The sequence below is a fragment of the Malus domestica genome, chromosome 16 (assembly GCF_042453785.1).
Source record: "Malus domestica chromosome 16, GDT2T_hap1".
In the NCBI taxonomy this organism is placed as follows: domain Eukaryota; kingdom Viridiplantae; phylum Streptophyta; class Magnoliopsida; order Rosales; family Rosaceae; genus Malus; species Malus domestica.
Genome location: NC_091676.1, coordinates 27,415,258 through 27,437,359, shown reverse-complemented (window position 1 = coordinate 27,437,359; position 22,102 = coordinate 27,415,258). Strand labels below are relative to the sequence as shown.

The window sequence follows — 22,102 nt, the reverse complement described above, 5'->3', positions numbered from 1 at the left end:
CGTGACAAGAAAGGGGTGGAGAGCTTGTATGGGTGTGGGCCCCACAGACTAGTAAAATTATAAAATATTTAAAATATCCACTCAGAAAATATTAAAATAAGAAAAAACTCAAAATTCAAATTTCATAAAACACCCTTAAGTTTCGTAGTTCCGTAAAATCTTCATCGTAGCTCCAAATTCATTTCCGTTTGTGCCTACACGTTTGTAGTGACGAGCACTACGAGGATATGCTAAAAGAATATTTAGTACGTCTCCCAATACGCTGGTCACCGAAAATCAACACCCTTGCCTCGCCTCTAGGGACATTTTCGTCAATCACTCATTTAAAATCAATAAAAACGTAAAATTAGGGACGGATTGTCACATCAGCGATATTACAGCCAACGTTTAAAATTTATTCGATACGGTAGATATATTCATGGAAATATTAAAAAAATTAGAGAAAGATATAAAAATGGGTGGTGAAGTCTAAACTTCACCTCATATCAGAGAAACTCTTTTAGGCTAAAAATCAACAAATATTGTCGATATTTCTGACAAAATTTTTAAATATCAGAGAAATTATTATATTTCGTCCAAACCAATGTTTGATAATTCCTAAAGTTTCATTTTAATTTTCCATAATTTCCGATAGAAGCAATCAATATTCGATGTATCTGTCGATATTTTCACAAATCAGCATGTCGACCTTTCTATCAATACCTATATTTTTTTTTTTGGAAACTCCGATGCCTATATTTTAAACACTGTTTATAGCTATATCAGGCACTAGCTGCAATTAGGGTGCAAAATCTCTATGCTAAATTGCTAATATTCTTAGATATTAGATTAATTTTTATAATTATATTGACAGCCATCACTAAACTACCCCATAAACATGAACATCACAACTTCATAATATTCCAGCAGCTCCAGCCTTGGCCTTGTCCCATTGATTCACAAGCTCAGCATATCCCTCAGCCGAAGCGAAAGCAAACTCTGTCAGTGAGCTCATCGTAACTGACATTCCGGCACAAAGTACTCTTATCGCGACCTCAGCCATTTTGTCTGCAGTCATTACTTGTTCCACTTCGCCAGCTTCCACCATTTCCATACCCCCGCTGAACTCCTCCGCTGATCCACCTCCGAACCTCCTTGAACCTACCCTAACTCGGTGCGAATCCTCTCTAAGCTGTTGTGCGTATAGGGATCCCATACCAGCTGCAAAGAAATCTAGTCCATCCAGCACCGGTGTCTCCTGTACGGAATCCAGAAGTCTTGACCATTGGATGCAAATTCCAAATATTGGAAGAGCCCCACTGGAATGGCGAGGAGAGAATGGGAACTTTGATGTGTCGGGATCAGCCCTCATGCAACGGAGGAGCCAACCTGTTAATGCGTGCATGTAGGATCGTTGAGAAGTGATCCATGACTCGAAATAGGATCTCCAGTTCCTCAGCTCTGTCTCAAGACTGGCTGCTGAACGTGCTAGCCGGTTTGGATCAGCAGCTGAAATGGAAGACTGTCGTTTAGCTTCCAGTTTTGACGGTGTGCCTGCTAGTAAAAGCTTGGCTTCATCTAGGCTTCGTTTCTGCGACTTATGACACTCTGCCATTACTTTCCACATCCTTGCTAACCTGGTTTTGTTAATCAATTGATTAATACAGAAGAATAATTACATGAAGCATGGAGTACATATTTGAGCAAACGATTTATAAAAGCTGCGTACCCTTGCACCAATTCCGAGAGTTGAGGCTGCAATTCTTCATCCCTTAAGGTTTCAATCCTCTTTGAAATAGCTTCAACTGTGTGTATTGAAACCTTCATCTGAGTATGCAGATCTCTAATTGCTACCCTTGTTTTTTCTACCACAGAATGGTCATCTCCTTTTACATCTTGGTTCCGTAGTTGCGTCACTTTCTTTTCGTATGCAATCCGAACTTTTTCTCCGGACTGGTTTAAGTAATGATGCACAGATCAGTTCTTCATGATTTTCTTTTAATCTCTTTTAAATATTTAAAGTATTTGATAGATCAAGTATTTGCAACAGAAGTTGGTGCCATTTAGAAGTAATACCTTGACTTCCTCGTAGAGTTTCTTCTCCCAAGCATATAATCTGTCTAATGTTGATTGGTGGCTACCCGAAAACATGCAGGGCTCTTCAGAGACATCACTACTGCTTTCATAACTTTCATCTTTAGTGCACGAAGAATTCATTAAAAATCTGGACGATGCTGAGCGAGAAGAAGCTGAACGAAATAATGCTACTGGGTTCAACATTTTCATGGCTGCAACAACAAAGTACTTACTATATAACAGCCTGAAAGTTTAAAGAAAATACAAAAACCAAAATGTTTTCTACTGCAGAATAAGCATTCATGAACCAAGTAAGCAAGCAAACCTGAAAGTTCATTGGAGGAAAAAGAGTACTGCTCTTTGCTCGCCTCCAACAAAGCTGATATCTCATTGGCGGCATTGCAAACAATTGTGAACTGAGTTTCTAATTCCTTGATAACTTCTGCCATACTCGTTGGCCTTCGGTTAACATAAACAGTAAAGCCTGGTTTTTCTTCCTTACCCTCCCGGAGACCAACAGCTCTTTCTTGGCTATTAGTTTTAACTTGTCTAGCAGTCTGAGATCGTGACACCTCCATAGTCATACTATTATGTGATGGCATTTGTACTTCATGCTCAATCTCTATTCCGCCATCCGTTTCCTCATCCTCCTCTTCTTCCTCCTCCTCCTCCTCCTCAACATCTTCAACAATGACTTCTTCTCTATTGCAGTTTAGATCAACTTTATCCCTTTCTTGTGGCACATTTTCCTCATGATCGCATTCCTCCTCCTGTTCGGTTTCAACTTCTTCCAAGTCAGGGATCCCCTCTTCTTCTCTGACCTGCCTTAGTCCTCTAATCTCATCATCCATGACCGTCTGATCAAGACTATTTCGAGTGGGATAACTGTAGTAATCTAGTGATGAAAACGGGTTCCAGAAAAAATCCCACTGAGAATTTTGAGGCGAAGGTGGAGGGATGTTTGGCCTATTGTTAGGAGAATAAGAGAACAATGACGAAGAATTCATCGCTGAAGATTGCATTCCAAAAAACCCATCCATCCCATAATGGTGCATTGGAGAGTAAGCTTCAACTCTGCCTGTTACGGGGGATTGAGGTCTCTCTTCTACTGAAACTGCTGGATTCCCTCCTGATCTTAGATAACATATTTTCACACATGAACGGGGTTCAGACTGGATTGTTGCAGGGGAGAAGGATTTTGGGGAAATTGAGATAAAACCAGGATTTGCTTTCTTAACAGGTGTGAAAGGTGGGGCTACGAAGGAATCTAATAAGAACTCACGAGGCTCATCGCCATCGATATAATCACGAAGAGCAGCTGAAACTCTTTTTAAGGACTGAATATACGCCATGTGTCCAGAGGCGAATCGTGTTCTTTGCTCAAGAGCCAGTTTAATAAATCTCTTTCGATCTTTACAAAGCTGAACTGCTTCTTCATCATCTAGCTTTGATGTAGAACATCCCATCTCTTGCTTCCGTCTTACCTACTTCTTTTTTTTTTTTACCGAAATCTTACCTGCTTCTTTCACCCTATGAATTTTTCAGGCTAGAATCAAAACGGAAATCACGAGGATAGTCGCCTGTATTTCTGGCCAGATTCATAAGGATATTTCCCAACCTGATCAACCAAAGTAGAGTTCGATAACCTCACTCCAACATGAAGAATTATAACATGTAAAAGCAAGAAACGAACGACAACAGGAAAGAATCTGAAGAGAAATCTAATTTGTAAATAACTACATTTTCAGATATCTAATTTGTTCTACAGAATAAAAAATACTTGAAAAAAAAGGTCTGAATACTTTTCTTTATATCTACATTTTGAGTCACAGAAACCTTCAGCACATCTAAACTGTTCTACCGAGTTTTATCAAGCGTGAAAAATATTATAAGAAAAAGGAGGGAACAAAGCATATAACTTTTGGTTAGGAAACTACTGACAAATTAAAGAGGGGTGAGATATTCACATACTCATTTTTATTTTCCATACATTTTTTATAATTTTTGACAGTCGAATCAAATAAATTAAAAAAATGGAGTTTTAACGAAAAGCCAACGGTACTGTTTACTTTAACGACAAATCACATTTTTACACTAAAAAGTCAAATATGGTACTATTCACCTTTATTTTGTCCTTATCATTAAAACTCAAAGTTTTCAAACCCTTCTCATTAGTTTTCCTTTAAAAAAAAGATTAAAGTACATAAATTAACAAGGGTGAGTGATAACGCACACCCCATTAAAGAACCTCCTACCGTAACATGAAAAGAAAGATTTATCCTTTATAATTGTTGCATAAAATTAATAGGATAACAATTTCATACCTTAATTTTTTTTTGTTTTGCAAATTTGAAAGAAAAGAATCAAGGGAAGATTTGCTAAAAGCATATTAAACAATGATAGAAAAATAATGGATAGTCAAATAAGAGAAGGGCACCGCAAAAGAAGATAAAGGTCTAAAGTCGACTAATAAAAGCGATATAATATTCGTACACTAAGTCGAGTAATTTCTGAGTTTTAGATTTGAGTAAATCAAACGAGAATAAAATGATAAAAATAATAAATAAGGTGTGAAAAAAAAATACTGCGCTAAAATCATTTTACTATTGAAGTTGGATAGAACATATTCTAAAAAGGAGAGATTAAAATAGGAAAAACCATCCTCTCTTTTTTCTCATTTTCTTCTAAAGAAAAATTGCAATGTTATTATTCAGATATAATAAACAGAGATCTAATTGGGTAAAAAAAAAAAAAAGGATAAACAGAAATTTCAAAATTTGAAAAAAAATTAAATAGCTAATATTCATGAACAAAGAAGACGAGCTATAATAATTTTGGGGAAAATAATAAAGCAGTTTAAAACATTTATGATTTATGAAGAGATCAAAAGTAATACTGCCATAAACACGAGAAACCAATTACAGTATTTCTTTCCTGCTTCAAGTAATGTGAATAACTTAACTGCTCACCAAAATCTCTTATGAACAGAAAACCAGATCACCCATTTAAAAACTGGAAAACTGAAAATTTCCCAGGTTTTTATTTGTAATATGGTGAAGATTCAAGCCTAATTCAACACACAGATGCAAAAAGAAAAACCCATTTCATATATTGATATTTTTTTTTTAAACTAGAGCTGAAAAATACTGATAAACAAAAAGAGCTTCCAATAGCAAAGAAGAAACAAAACTCAGGATAAAAAGGAGCTTAATTGGCTGATTTTTTTAACAAATAATTACAACAAACAGAAAGAAAATAATACAAATTAATTGGTGGAATGGATTGCAGTTGAGAAGCATTACCTGGGATTGCGGGCGGGAATAAGAACAGGAGCTGGGGAATAAGAACAGGAGCTGTGATCAGTGATGAATGTGAGAGAGAGAGAGGGAGAGAGAGAGAGGGAGAGAGAGACGTTGGGCAAAAGTAACGGTCAAAAACCAAGTGAGAAGAAAAAGAAAAAACATAAAAAAACAAAACTTAAAGTTCGAAGTTAGGAGGACTCGAAAAAGAAAAAGAAAAAGTGGGGAACAAGCCAATGGGCAGAGAATATGACAGCACTATAACTTTGCCCTCCATGCTTGCTTAAATTCCGGATATGCCATTTTCGATTTTTATTGTATTTCTGAGCGATGACAGGTCACCAGATCAAGTTGTTGTATTTTGAAATTATTGTTTTGGGTTCCCATGTGATCCAGTTAAAACTTTCTAGAGATTTGAAATCAAATTGTTGTACCAAGTTGTTGCACAACATCCTTAAGATAAAACAAAAAAGCCAAACTGAACATGAAATTACAAAAAATGTGTGGACTGTCGTGGCGAATACATCCGTTAGTCTCATTTTATAAAAATAAAATAAAAAAAAGATAAAATTACAAAAAACTAAAATTTTATGAAACTAGATTAATATTAACATTATTAGATAGGAAGATGGTTATTGGCTTTCTTTTGGTTCAAAGATGTTATTTGACACTTTAGATAATACAATTGGTTGGTGTCTGCCATTTTAAAATTTTCAATCAATTATATTCTTACACTTGATGTATCAAACAGTATTTCCCATATATTGAAAAATGACTCATAATTGATGCATATTTATGAACTATTGAGCGTGATTATTAAAGAAACTCCTAACCTCACAACATTAGAATTCTCATTTTACTTTTGAGGCATTTCAACACACATTTTATAGTCCTAATTGAACATGGACACGAAGATATTTGAAAGAAAACACCATTGTTATTGGTTGTGGAAAGAAAATTTAATCTGAGTTTTGCTATTGGTTTAGAAATTAAACACTCTAATCTCTTAGTATGTTCTTCTTGTATATATTTAGTTAAAAATAATTTCTAGTTATAAAAATTTGAAGAAAAAAAAAGAAGCAAAATATCATACCTTACCCAAAAACATGGGATCCTCGTTCAGTCGTTCTCACCATCACTCGTGCACAGTGTTCTATGTACACGTGGCAGATTGCATTCTCACACCTCACAAATGACATTTTTATGTGACTAAAACATGAGAATGTACGTCAAATGTAATTACATAATTGAAAAAAGTATTTTTTTAAATATTTTTTTAAAGAATATTTTAGATACGATCTCTAATCCTTAACATTCTTTGACTAAAACTTTAATGGTATTCAAAGGTTGATCAAAGTCCCTTGACTTTGTACACCTCATTATATTACAATTAATATTTATATTTTTATAATTTTGACATTAATTGTTTGATATTTTATGAGATTTATAATCCTATAAATTTAAAATTCATCATTATAATACTATTAGAAACTGTTACAATAAAAAAATTCAAACATTTTGATTGAATAAATGGATAAAAACTATGTAAAAATAAGAAATAATAAATGGCAAAAGAATGCATCCATAGTGTTAAAAAATTGATACATTTTACAAAAAAATTGGTACATTTCTGTTTGGGCCCAAAATATTCGTTTGGGCCGAGCACTAAATTGTTCTCGGCCCAGAGGCCGTACTTAGGAATCATTGGGGGTCATCCGGTTTATGGGCCACATAGCCAAGGTCGGCCGTGTCCTATTAGGAATCCATGGGTAGTTGAATCCTGATACGAGAAGGAGTTTCGATAAGATAAGGATGTTGGAGTTTGGGATTGAATCCGGCTTGATAACGGGTTGAGTTTAAAGTCCTAATAGGAGCAGGACTGGCCAAGATAAAGGGGGATCGAGGAAATGAGTCCTAATCCGAGAATGGTTGTGATTCGATTGGAAGCAGGTTAGCTACTATAAATAGAGGGAGGAGGACATCATTCAAGCACCCTCCAATTCAACACACAAACTGCCCTACACAAACTGCCATGCGCAAACTCTCGCTCTACGTGAAACCTCTCAACAACCTTGAGATTTTTACTTTCTTTTTTCGCCAACACATCTTCAATTTGGATAAACGGCACTGTAGAGGCAACCAGCGAACATCTTTAGTTTGGATAAACAGCATTGTTGCCCTAGAATCAGCCAACCGTGAAGCACCTTCAGTTTGAATAAACAGCTCTGCAACAGGGCTGATTGGTTATCTATCCAAGTCTGGGTCGAGAAGGATTTTTTGGATCCTTATTGGCAGAGGTCATCTCATCAGCCTTCTCAGCGAAGTGAAGTGTTACTAGGGCTCAACACATTGAACGCCGAGTTGTTTTATGATTGGATACTCACAAGTAGGCTTTAGAGTTCGGCATTCTGACGGCCAAACCACATTTACCATCAAGAAATATATTTGTTTTGAGTATCTGTGCCCCTATACTTTGGTGTCGATTCGGTGTGCTTATACTCTTACGAATATAATCACTGTGATCAAATCCGGCGTCGACGATTTGTGAACTTCGCAGAACTAGTAGCCTTGTCTTCAGGCTCTAGAACCCAAAGGCCGGAATGTGTTCCTTTTTTACCCACAGTCCCAAGATCGAGAAGTCAGCCGCGCGCTTAACGCAACATCAACATATTTTACTCCTCGGCCGACGAGTTGGCACGCCCCGCATCAACCGAAGGATGTAGTTAGCTTATTAGTTACTCGGCTTGCGCGCCACGTAGGCTTGGTAGTTTTTAGGGTCAACAATTTCACATATGACAAAGCGGTATATTAATAAAGCAGAATGGATACATTATAAATAAATTAGGGTACAGATAAAAGATTAAAAAATTATGAGTACAAATGAATTTTTTAAAAATATAGGCGCTAAAAGAAATTAATACATGGGTACAAAATAAAACTAAAAATAAAATACTACAAGTTTAAAAAAATGTTGCAAATTAAAAGTGAGTACAAACTAAAAATATAAATATATGATACGAAGTTTAGGCATAAAACATAAATATACCATATGTAATTTTTCTATCATTGATTAAATATACAATGTCACATGACGGTATACACATGAGTACAAACACAAATAAAAATTTAAAAAATATGGGCACAAAAAAAACTAATATATGGGTACAAATTAAAAATGAAAAAAAAATTGGTACAAATTAAAAATAGGTACAAACTAAAAATAAAAATATTTGATAAAAAATTTAACCATAAATATAAATATATTAATTGTAACATTTTTAACACTAAAGGAATATATTTAAAAATAAAAATATTTTATTATTCAAATAATTAATGATGTTATTAATACCCAATGACCTTGATCAAAAATTGAAAATGAATATGATTTTAATCAATGGAGTAGCAAAAAGAATAATGTAAACCTAATTTCTCATTTCTTTAATTATATAATGATGTATGTCGTAGTCATTGTATTTTCGATCACATCGCAAAATCTATCACTCACAAACCGTGTTTACTTTGCATTCATAAGGCAAAAGAATATTTTGGTAATTTTGGCCAGCATACCATAAATTGGTAAATTTAGAGAACAAAATTGAGATAAAAGAACTTTGAAAAGCGAAAGAGAGTCGGCTGTAAAGAAAAAGGAACGGAGCTGGTCCCACTAAAGCCTTGGGATGCCGCTAGTGGCCTTTTGTACCGAAATACCCTTCAATTCGGCTGAAATATCAGAAATGCAATTGGGTGCTGTGTATTGTAAAATATCAATAAAATGTGAAATTTACATTTTTAAGCATTTCATAGTGGTTTACATCAGGGTAATACCTATATGGAAGAATCGGACACGGACACCGTGAACTTAATTCTTACTAGCCTTCATGCACGTGCATGATTTTTTGAATTCCGGTGTGTTCCGCGCAAGGTATAAAATATCGATGATATCGGAAATATCAGTAGTTTAAAAACACAGAAATTTCGATGGAAATATAGGAATATTATCGATATCAATAAAAATTGAATAAAAATCACGGAAATTGTAAAAAAAACTTGGAAATTTTTATTGAAACTTTGCAGGATGTTTATTTAGTCAATTATCTATTAGTTTATCACAAAAAATTGAAAGGAAATGCATTGCATGATAGATATAACTTATTTAAGTTGATTATATAGTGAGCTGGCAAACATTGTGAGTGTAGAAAATATGTAGTAATTAATGAAAGAAGTTTAAACACACCATAATCATTTATATATAATGAATTAGTACAATATTTTACACTTTATATAACACACCTCGATCCTAGAATCAAGGCATGCTGGCCGTCACGTGAGTGTGACGTAACCATAAGTGCGGTGCGGAAGCAAATAAGAGAATTACGAAAGAATAAAAAAAAACCAACTACTAGCAAGAATAACCAAAAGCATGCTAGAGAGAGAGTTAAAGTGTGCAACACACAATTTCAGAGCATAAGCAACTAGGTGCAGTCAAGTAGGACGATAATTAAGTTACAACACCCGCAGGTGAGTCCTACATTAGGAAAGTCTGTTAGAACGTCGAAGAAAGCCTCGTGAGCCACCAACTGCTAACTAGAACCTGGAGGGGCGCAAAACAAAATTGAGTGGGTCAGTAAAACAAAACTTTTCGAAAACCTTTCATTTAAAACATTTCTAACCCCTCGCTGTAAAACCTGTATACTTTCCTAGAAAATAGCATACTAGCATAATACTTTTCATTTATCTCAAATCGTCAATCTTTCTTAAAAACCAGAAAGTATGCCATGTTAAAAACTTTCAAAGACAGAATGAATGATGCATCAATGTAACAGGTGAAATAATGAATTAACCGGAGACCCTGCAGTTGATCCTGTACGGTTAATTCTATAGCTCAACATCAAATCCATCCGGAGTCACCTCGGTGACCTGTACGGCACTACACTACATATACATCGGAACTACCTGAAGTAGTCTGTACGATAAGGATGGTGTAATAATAATACGCTCTAGTGCTTCTCTCATCAAACATCTGTGTACACAATCTAAGGTCACCTATCAGTCGGAACCCTCTCATGGTCTGTACGACATGTCGGAACCCTTTCATGGTCTGTACAACATGCACCTACTTGGATCCAAGGTGAGCGTGCGGTGCGAGGTGAATAATATAAGCACTAACACCATGATTGCAGGTTATGAGCTATCAACATAATACACATCAACAATGCACATGAATAACATAAAACTCACCCGATACTCACATGTGCGTCCACAGCACCAATTCACATATATATATATATATATATATGCATCAATTATCAATTCATATAACTCCTATCATGCATGCATGGCATTTGAAAACGTATTTTCGTTCAAACTCAATTTCTGGGTAACATATCAATAGTATATAGGTATAAACAGAAATACTGCCCACTCACTGATAAGTCGAAGGGTCGTAACCCCCGTGACGTCCCTGGATGTGCTCGTCCTCGGGATAGGTGTCACCTATATGCGAAATAACTATAAAAACGTTATTTAAAGCACATAACCAATAATTCGTAATAATTTCTCATACGGTGCTCAAATTGGGTATAGGAATATACCACAGTAACCTACTCGACGTCACGGACGTTGACAAATTTTTAAAATAATTTTTGGGCTTGTCACGCGCCCCCACGCACCGTGGGTGGCACGGACCTACGCGCCCCCACGCGCGTCTTCTTCCTCAACTAGTCGCCGGACTAGTTTTTCCAGTGGCCGGATTCTGGGCATTTTTCAAACGCCTTGTTCTCCGTCATTTCTCAACCATTTTCTTCGTATTTTATATCAAAATGAAGCCCTAAACATGTAGTTTCACGTTACACTACTTTAAGGCTATAAAAATCACGAAATCTCACCGGAGTAATTCCAAGAAATCGGCCAACTTCGAACTACACGATCCCAACGTCCAAAACTTCCAAACGAACGTCCCCGAGCTTCATGAGAACCTCCTAAAGCTCACTATGAGCTTGGATTGTCCTAAAAATCAACCAACATAAAGTTCATGAACAGTGCCAAAATCGGTGCTTGTGATTTCGACATGAAATCGAAAGATTTCTTACCTGAAATGGGTGTGGTTGAGTTCGTATAGTCCTCACGAGCACGATGGTACCTTCACAATCTTCGATCCGTGCTTGTAGGCTCGATGGTGAGTGTGTCCGTACGGTTTCGAGAGTGAGAGAGAGACTGAACGGAGAGGAGAGAGAGAAAGAGCACGGGGAAGAGGGAAGGAAAAAGGTTGTCCCGAGTGTGTTGTGTGGTCCATCCAAAAAAATAAGTCCAACTCACAACCCTAGCCACACAAACATACATATCACTTTATTAAATCAAACTTAATTCATTTCCAAGAATTTAGGAATGTATGTTTTAAACCAATTATATGTCACACACACATACCTTAGTACCCGCTAAGGGTAATTCCGACATATCACGTCCTCGATGAATAAAATCCCGGGACAGGCTGTGACATTATACATTGCATGGTAAGATACATGAGTGACTTAGCAAGGTCTAAAATATCGATGATATCGGAAATATCGATTCAAAAAAAATATCGGTAGTTCAAAAACACGGAAATTTCAATGGAAATATCGAGATATTATGGATATTTTAGACCATGGTTACGCGTGACTTACATATTTTAAATGTATTTATATGCTTAAATTGACAAAAGGAAAGTCAAATATTTGAAGTAAATGAATAATCTTAGATTATGCTAGAAAAAATCCTTCATAAACCAATCAAAGCAGTTAAATTCACATAATAAAATCAGTCTCTATTGAATTTACATTAAGAATATAGAAAATAATATTTAATAAACAATTGATTGAATTACATTATTGCTAGCTCATTGTGAAACGAAACCCACATTCTCCCACTTAGTGTAGATAATATTGTTTGTTTAAAAAAAAATCAATCATTTGACAACTAATTTAATCACATTATTATGAGTGTGCGAAATACCTTTTTTATAACCGGCATGACACGTCTCTTAAGATGCTTTGAATGTGTTTAAGAATAGAGAAAATAATATTTAATGAACAACTAATTGAATCACATTATTGCTAGCCTATTGTTAGGTACTAATTATAATAAAAAAAATTGTACAAAAAAATAATTATTAAAAAAACACTGTTAAAATGACGAAAATACACTTGCCACATTTGATGCATTATTTTGGGATACTTTTGAAGTTTTTTGTTTGAGGGGCATTTCTGTCTCTTCATTTGGTGAAGCTTGTGACCCTAAAAAGGATTGTTGGCTTTATATATAAAGAAGATTACACTATTGTCCTAGTTGTTTAAGTTTGATACAACTGACATTGAAACTAAATCGTAAGTTTCACATAACCATTAACAGATGTATGACAATGAAATTAAATCGTAAGTTTGTGTATGACATTGCAAGGTTTTAAAAATGATGTATGAAGTTGCAATTGGATCCAAATTTAAGAGTGTGTAATATAATTTATCCCTTTATTTATAGGAAAACTAAGGAAAAGGGTTTGAAAATTTTGAGTTTTAACGATAAGGACAAAATAAAAGGTAAAATGAATAGTACCATGATTGACTTTTTAGTGTAAAAATATGGATTTTCGTTAAAGTGAACAGTACCGGGATCTTTTCATTTATTTATTAGTCAATTAGGTTCTCATCTGACACACCCCGTCCCGAAGGAGGGCATGCTGGCCGTCACGTGAGAGTGACGTAACCATTTGCACAGTACGGAAGCTTTAAGATACAATTTAAATTGATACACCCGAAGGTGAGTCCTAATTTTGTCCAATCTGTCAGAACACCGTCGAATTCCTCGTAGTCACCACACCTTTGTGATTCCTGAACCTGGAGGGGCGCAAAACCAAAATTGAGTGGGTCAGTAAAACAATTCTTTTCCAAATCCAAACATTTCTCAAAACGTTGTAACCCCTCTCCGTAAAACCTGTATACTTTCCCAGAAATGTAAAATATAAATATACATATATATTCTCAAAACTTCATTTTTACTATCTCAACATTATCTCTTTATCAATCATGCCATGCCATGTCATCTCAACATTTCTCATATTAATTATGCCATGCCACATCATCTCAACAGTAATAAGGTATGAATGCATCAACATAATCATATCAGGTGCAAGAAAGTAATCAACCGTAGGCCCTCTAATAGCCCTATACGGTTGAACCTAGAGCTCAAAATCTATCATTATCACTCTACCGGAGTCACCTCTGTGACCCGTCCGGCCTTCTGCACACAAGTTACGCTCTAGTGCTTCTCATAAATCATCTGTGCACATAATCTAAGGTCACCCACCAGTCGGAATCTCACTAACACTCTCGCGACTGGTCTGTCGTACCCACTCCGCGTGGACTGTACGACTAGCATCTACTTGGATCCAAGGCGAGCGTGCGATGCGGTGAATACTATAAGCACTAAACCATGGTGCAGGATTTGAGCTCAATATATATCATCATCATCATAACAGTAATTAAATACTCATCTGTGCGTCCACCGCACCATTTCATACATATGCATCATAAATCAATTCTTACCTGTGCGTCCACCGCACCAATTCATACATATGCATCATATATTAATTCATGCATGGCATTTCAACTCACATTTCTATATACTTTTCATATCAATTCTATGCATGGTATTTCACTTCCCGTTTTTCCACATAACTCATATGCATTTCATTTTAAACATAATTTCATGCATTTTCAATTTCTGGGAAAACGTTAAGTATATATATATATACGGAAAACAAAACTGCCCACTCACCTGGAGTTCGCCCTACAACTCCCTAGCACAATACGCCAAGGCGTCATGACGATCGGCGCCTAAAACAATAATCAATTCCAACCTCAGAATTCATATCGATAGAATATATAACTTATATAAAATACGTCACTACGTAGATTGATCCGGAAGATCCACCCCTCAGATTTTAAATCCATAACTTCCAGAGGTCCACATTATACCTCTAGGACAACATCCTAAAATTTCATTACCATCCAACGGTCGGATCTCCGTCAATTTCCAAAACTAAGTGACGGTTAACATTTTATATTATGGACTTACAATTCCAATTCCGGAAGATCCGTAACTCGGATTCCCAATCCGTAAGTTCCAATAATCCTCAAATATTACGTATTACAACGTATCAAAGTTTGGTGACGATCCAACGGTCGGATCATCAATTCACATTTTCACCTAAATGTGAAAACTATAAGACGTTATTTGAACACCTAACCAACAATCTTCAATAACTTTCTCATACGGTGTTCAATTTAGGTATATGAATATACCACAGTGATCTACTCGACGTCACGGACGTCGACATATTTTTAAAATAATTTTATTTTTATTTTTTATTTTTACTGTAGCACCTTCTTCTTCCTTGGGTCGCCGGACTGGTTTTTCCGGCGGCCGTTTTCTGGGCAGTTTTTCAAATTGCCATAACTTTGTCATTTCTCAACGAAATCAAGTGATTCAAAAACGAAAGTTGTATCCCTTGAAGAGACAAAGAGAATGGTACCTTTCCCAACACCTAGTTCGCCGTAGTTTGGCCGGAAACTGCCTCGAAAGCCTCGGAGGTCGCCGGAAACTGGGTATTTTTCAAATGAGTATAACTTCTTCAATACTCAATGAAATTGAGTGAAACAAAAAGGAAAGTTGTAGTACTTGACGAGACGAAGAGATTGATACCTACCTCGACGCCTAACTCGCCGGGGATTCGCCGGAAAATGCCTCGAAAGCTCCGGCCAAACTTTGAACTTATCGATCTCCGTGTTCTTACGTCCAAAAACTTCCAACGAAGCACTCCGAGCTTCCTTGGAACCTCACTAAGCTCACTGTGAGCTTGGATTGTCCTAAAACAAAGTCAATTCGAAGATCATGAACAGTGCACTTTCACGGGAGTTTAGAATCTAGGTTTTCCGAAGTAAAACTTACCTGAAATTGGTGTCTACGTGATTGTGGAGTCTCCAGGAGTTCGATGGTGGTCTTAACTCCGTCGTTGGTGGAAGTTTAAGGTTGTTTTGTGGTTGGTTTGTTCGAACGGAGAAGAAGAGTGACAGAGAGAGAGAGATTCGTGAGGGAGGAGAGAGAGAGACAGTATGCAGAAAATAGGGAGAGGATTGAGGGGGTGTGGGGATCCCACGTGTCCAACTCAATCCAAATTGTTAAATTTTCGCCCCTTAGTCCCGTTTAAGGGCATTTTCGTCTTTTCATGTCCTCGGAATTAAAATTCCGGGACGGGCTGTGACAATCTTCCCTCCTTATAGAATTTCGTCCCCGAAATTCCAGCAACCAACTAAATCAACCATACTCCAACAATAGCTTCGGGTAAATCTTTCTCATCCGATTCTCTTTCTCCCACATACTTTTCTACTGAATGATTTCCTTCACAAAGCTTTTACTACTTACTCTGTCTTAATTCTCAGGACCTTCTTTTTCCAATCCAAAGTCGTCCTTGATTCCTTATCAAGTCGAATCCAATTTAATTCTCAATAGTTACACCAGAATCTCATGTGACGAATCTGCCACCTAGTGACAACGCATCGAATCATAAAATATGTTTTGCACCTTAACCAATTCTGAGGGCATCACAAGCTTGTAAGCAACTTCACCAACTTTTCGATAATCACTTAAGTCCGATTAACTTAGGATTTAACTTACCTTCTTTCTCTACCTTGGTTAATTCTTAAATTTCTTCGTCAAGCATTTAAGTTTCAAGTACGACCTTACCAAACAGGCCTAACTTGAAATTTAACAAGTATAACTTCTTCTCGATCTTCCATTCTTAATTTTTCTTCCGTTGGTTTTCAATCCACAAGATGATACTCTTGGCAAACGTGCCAGACATTAATCTTACTGTAGTCTTCTCACCAAGTGCTTCAGTTAGAACAAACTTTACGATCATCCTGATCGTACAATCATGTTCATTAAGCAATACAATTCACTTTCGCTGCCTCATATCAAAATCCTTCCAAGTAATGGATATTGAAGACTTTTTGGATTCGTAAAAATCTTGCATTCTTACCAAATATAATGCCTTCATAACTTCACAGCAAGAATGGTAATCATGATTTCTAAGTCACCCGTAGGGTAATTCATCTTATGAGATTCCATTTATCGTGAAACGTATGCAATCACCCTAACATTTGCATCAACATGCATCCAATACCATTCAAGAAACATCACTAAAAATTTATGATTACCACTATTCTCTGGGAATACCAAAATACGTGCATGAGTGAGGAAATACTTCAGTTGTTAAATCCTTTGCTCACAATTTCCTTCCCACTCATACATAACCTCTTTTCTCGACAGTCTCGTCAATGACAAAGCAATGACTGAAAAATCTTTCACAACCATCCAAGATAGCCTGGTAAGCTAAGAAATTCTGAATCTCAATTACAGCTCGTGGTTGTTCCAATTTCTCAATTTCTGCTATCTTTTAAGGATTCACTTGAATACCTTAAGAATATATAACAAATCTCAGAATGCCACCTGATTCGTCTAACTTTAGCATTTGCTACTTAGCATACAACCAACGTTCTCTCAATTTTTGGTTCACCGACTTAATACGTTTACATGCTCTGCTCTGGCTCAGAATATGCCAGAATATCTTCAATAAAAATGATATCAATCTATCAAGGCATTATTGGAATACTTCATCCATCAACTCATAAAACAGCATGAGTATCCACATAGCATCACCAAACTTCATAAGGACCATAACAAGTCCAGAAAACCATCTTATGATCAACGTCACTTATAATATTCAATTGGTAGTAACCAGATCTCAATTCAATCTTTGAATCTTCGCAATTACTTCTGAGCTGGTTAAATAAACATCAGTACATTACCATGGATAACGGTTCTTAATCGTTACCCGACTCCATTGTCTATAATCAATGAACAATCTCTAAGTCCATTTTCTTCCTCACCAACAAACTGGGGCTCCCCCAAAGCGTTGTACTAGGTTGAATAAAACTTTTATCAACCAATTCTTTCAACTAAATTTCCATTTCCCTTAACTCATCATGAACCAATCTTTAACATAAATTTATACCTGGCAACAAATCAATAGTGAACCTCATATCTCTGCCTGAAGGCAATCCAGGTATACTTTCAAGGAAGACATCAAGAAAGTCTAACCCCTTTTTCATTTTTCACACTTCTCCAAACAACATCATTTAGCACCACATGAGCTAAGTATTTTTGGGCAGCCTTTCAAAACAATCTCTTTGCTTTCACAGCATAAATAATGGCTGAACTCACTTCACTTTGTATACCCACCAAAGTAACCTCTAATTAATCAACTCGATGGAAAGTAACTGGTTTCCCGTAACATTCCATCTAGTCACAACTATAAACAATCACTCTAATGGAATAAAATTAATTGATACAATATATATTCTATTATTACTGAACATTCTAAGTAAGTACAACACTAGCATAAAATAACCTACCGGTTTGCTTGCTTAACGAATCCACGAATGAGTTATTAATATTACGGTCTGCAGCCCGCAATACTGATAAATCATCGTTGTCTCGATAAGTAGGCAACCACTCTCAAAGATATAACATTACTATTTTGTCACTCAATGTAAAATACATATACTCGTCTCAACTACATTTATTTACTACTCTCTAGGTAATAACATACATAATAAGAAATATATCAGTCGAAGTCAACTAGAATGACCTGTACGGCTGATTCAACAATTATCTCAATAATACGTCGGCCGGATCCACTCCGCGTGGTCGGTACGGCCGAGCCTATAACTCACCAATTTCTCATGTGTCAATCGAATCCACTTCTCATGGTCTGTACGGCTGAACATATAACTCATCAAATCTCTCTGTACTCACGGTCAATCCGACCAAACTACTAAATCCATAACTCTGCTGAATCAACACTATGATGTCATAGAAAACTGTTGGGTACAACTGATTATAGGGACGATTCACAATTCTGTGTCCCCTCTGTTCACATAAACACATTCATTAATTTCACACTTCCCAAAGTGTTAATTTTGTACCTGCTGCACAAAGTACATTTCCTTTACTCGAGACACCTTGTCTCAAATATCTGGGATTACCAGTATATCCATCACTTTTACTCTGACCAGCGACATTAAAACCTCAGCTGGAAGAATTAACTCTAGCTTCACTTCTTTCGAAGCTCTGAATCTTTCTATCTCCTTGATATGACGAATCATTAACTTTATCGTCTTCTTTTAATTCCCATTCATTTCTTATTCTTCTTTATTCTCGTTGATCATGTTCTCAGAGTCCTCAAGACTCAACAGCATCTCGTATATTCCTGGTAAGAAGTATAATGGATAGTGGTCACCCAAAATACCACTTCCCTTTTTGCCACCCAGCTTAAAACAACATAACACCTCCACCAATAACAACAATATCTGGATGGAACAAGGCAAGTCTGAAAACTTTCTATAATATCCCTCGATCATCACCTTCCTTGTCTCATATTTGTAAACTCTTGTTTACTACCATCGATAAATGCCGGAGGGATAAACTTTTCCTTAAACAAGTCCTTAAACAATTTTAAATCGGCTGTTCCTCCGGTGACAACAATTAATACTCCTGCTTCCATCAGGATACACGTTCATAACTCAAACCAGGTAGTCATCTCGACCCCTTGTCAGAAGGAAGATTCCTTTGACTTGCATAATCCGAAACATCTTTTCCAAATGGTTAAACCGTTACTTCGCTCCCTCAGGTTCATCATTTCATAAGGTGATTCAAATTCGACTCATAATCCGTCTTAAAATGTCCCTTTTGATAATATACTGAATCACCATTGTAATAGTTTCCCCTAAACCGCTATATTAGGGAGACTAAATTCCTCTAACTACGTGGTTTGCTACGAGGCGGTGTAGTTCTGACAGAATTCACTAGAAACTTCTCAAGATGTCCAAGATTGCAACCATGCTCTGATACCAACTGACACACCCCGTCCCGAAGGAGGGCATGCTGGCCGTCACGTGAGAGTGACGTAACCATTTGCACAGTACGGAAGCTTTAAGATACAATTTAAATTGATACACCCGAAGGTGAGTCCTAATTTTGTCCAATCTGTCAGAACACCGTCGAATTCCTCGTAGTCACCACACCTTTGTGATTCCTGAACCTGGAGGGGCGCAAAACCAAAATTGAGTGGGTCAGTAAAACAATTCTTTTCCAAATCCAAACATTTCTCAAAACGTTGTAACCCCTCTCCGTAAAACCTGTATACTTTCCCAGAAATGTAAAATATAAATATACATATATATTCTCAAAACTTCATTTTTACTATCTCAACATTATCTCTTTATCAATCATGCCATGCCATGTCATCTCAACATTTCTCATATTAATTATGCCATGCCACATCATCTCAACAGTAATAAGGTATGAATGCATCAACATAATCATATCAGGTGCAAGAAAGTAATCAACCGTAGGCCCTCTAATAGCCCTATACGGTTGAACCTAGAGCTCAAAATCTATCATTATCACTCTACCGGAGTCACCTCTGTGACCCGTCCGGCCTTCTGCACACAAGTTACGCTCTAGTGCTTCTCATAAATCATCTGTGCACATAATCTAAGGTCACCCACCAGTCGGAATCTCACTAACACTCTCGCGACTGGTCTGTCGTACCCACTCCGCGTGGACTGTACGACTAGCATCTACTTGGATCCAAGGCGAGCGTGCGATGCGGTGAATACTATAAGCACTAAACCATGGTGCAGGATTTGAGCTCAATATATATCATCATCATCATAACAGTAATTAAATACTCATCTGTGCGTCCACCGCACCATTTCATACATATGCATCATAAATCAATTCTTACCTGTGCGTCCACCGCACCAATTCATACATATGCATCATATATTAATTCATGCATGGCATTTCAACTCACATTTCTATATACTTTTCATATCAATTCTATGCATGGTATTTCACTTCCCGTTTTTCCACATAACTCATATGCATTTCATTTTAAACATAATTTCATGCATTTTCAATTTCTGGGAAAACGTTAAGTATATATATATATACGGAAAACAAAACTGCCCACTCACCTGGAGTTCGCCCTACAACTCCCTAGCACAATACGCCAAGGCGTCATGACGATCGGCGCCTAAAACAATAATCAATTCCAACCTCAGAATTCATATCGATAGAATATATAACTTATATAAAATACGTCACTACGTAGATTGATCCGGAAGATCCACCCCTCAGATTTTAAATCCATAACTTCCAGAGGTCCACATTATACCTCTAGGACAACATCCTAAAATTTCATTACCATCCAACGGTCGGATCTCCGTCAATTTCCAAAACTAAGTGACGGTTAACATTTTATATTATGGACTTACAATTCCAATTCCGGAAGATCCGTAACTCGGATTCCCAATCCGTAAGTTCCAATAATCCTCAAATATTACGTATTACAACGTATCAAAGTTTGGTGACGATCCAACGGTCGGATCATCAATTCACATTTTCACCTAAATGTGAAAACTATAAGACGTTATTTGAACACCTAACCAACAATCTTCAATAACTTTCTCATACGGTGTTCAATTTAGGTATATGAATATACCACAGTGATCTACTCGACGTCACGGACGTCGACATATTTTTAAAATAATTTTATTTTTATTTTTTATTTTTACTGTAGCACCTTCTTCTTCCTTGGGTCGCCGGACTGGTTTTTCCGGCGGCCGTTTTCTGGGCAGTTTTTCAAATTGCCATAACTTTGTCATTTCTCAACGAAATCAAGTGATTCAAAAACGAAAGTTGTATCCCTTGAAGAGACAAAGAGAATGGTACCTTTCCCAACACCTAGTTCGCCGTAGTTTGGCCGGAAACTGCCTCGAAAGCCTCGGAGGTCGCCGGAAACTGGGTATTTTTCAAATGAGTATAACTTCTTCAATACTCAATGAAATTGAGTGAAACAAAAAGGAAAGTTGTAGTACTTGACGAGACGAAGAGATTGATACCTACCTCGACGCCTAACTCGCCGGGGATTCGCCGGAAAATGCCTCGAAAGCTCCGGCCAAACTTTGAACTTATCGATCTCCGTGTTCTTACGTCCAAAAACTTCCAACGAAGCACTCCGAGCTTCCTTGGAACCTCACTAAGCTCACTGTGAGCTTGGATTGTCCTAAAACAAAGTCAATTCGAAGATCATGAACAGTGCACTTTCACGGGAGTTTAGAATCTAGGTTTTCCGAAGTAAAACTTACCTGAAATTGGTGTCTACGTGATTGTGGAGTCTCCAGGAGTTCGATGGTGGTCTTAACTCCGTCGTTGGTGGAAGTTTAAGGTTGTTTTGTGGTTGGTTTGTTCGAACGGAGAAGAAGAGTGACAGAGAGAGAGAGATTCGTGAGGGAGGAGAGAGAGAGACAGTATGCAGAAAATAGGGAGAGGATTGAGGGGGTGTGGGGATCCCACGTGTCCAACTCAATCCAAATTGTTAAATTTTCGCCCCTTAGTCCCGTTTAAGGGCATTTTCGTCTTTTCATGTCCTCGGAATTAAAATTCCGGGACGGGCTGTGACATCATCCCCCTTTTTCAACTCCATTGATTGGAACCTTATTTCTTTTCAAATTTTTATCAAGGTCCGTTGGTTTTAATAAACGTCATTAATTATTTCAATAATAAAATATTTTACATGTCAAGATGAT

The 22,102-nt window shown here is 36.8% G+C and overlaps 1 protein-coding gene and 2 long non-coding RNA genes across 3 annotated transcripts; all 3 read right to left on the bottom strand.

Annotated features, from left to right (window-relative positions):
* Window positions 1–735: 735 nt before the first annotated feature.
* LOC103435647 (protein ALTERED PHOSPHATE STARVATION RESPONSE 1-like) lies at window positions 736–5,534 on the bottom strand. The gene is made up of 5 exons (XM_008374040.4): window positions 5,358–5,534; window positions 2,381–3,673; window positions 2,056–2,267; window positions 1,709–1,932; window positions 736–1,616 (listed from the first exon to the last, which is right to left on the bottom strand). Exons 2-5 carry the CDS (start codon window positions 3,519–3,521, stop codon window positions 893–895), a joined length of 2,301 nt encoding a protein of 766 aa, XP_008372262.1. The 5' UTR covers window positions 3,522–3,673; window positions 5,358–5,534; the 3' UTR covers window positions 736–892.
* Window positions 5,535–12,978: 7,444 nt separating this feature from the next.
* Window positions 12,979–15,679, bottom strand: LOC139192661 (uncharacterized). The gene is made up of 5 exons (XR_011576897.1): window positions 15,336–15,679; window positions 15,094–15,253; window positions 14,920–14,988; window positions 14,163–14,221; window positions 12,979–13,222 (listed from the first exon to the last, which is right to left on the bottom strand). It is a non-coding gene; the product is annotated as an uncharacterized lncRNA (long non-coding RNA).
* A 2,111-nt stretch (window positions 15,680–17,790) lies between these two features.
* On the bottom strand, window positions 17,791–21,880 carry LOC139192660 (uncharacterized). The gene is made up of 5 exons (XR_011576896.1): window positions 21,662–21,880; window positions 21,420–21,579; window positions 21,246–21,314; window positions 20,489–20,547; window positions 17,791–19,548 (listed from the first exon to the last, which is right to left on the bottom strand). It is a non-coding gene; the product is annotated as an uncharacterized lncRNA (long non-coding RNA).
* Between the last annotated feature and the right edge of the window lie 222 nt (window positions 21,881–22,102).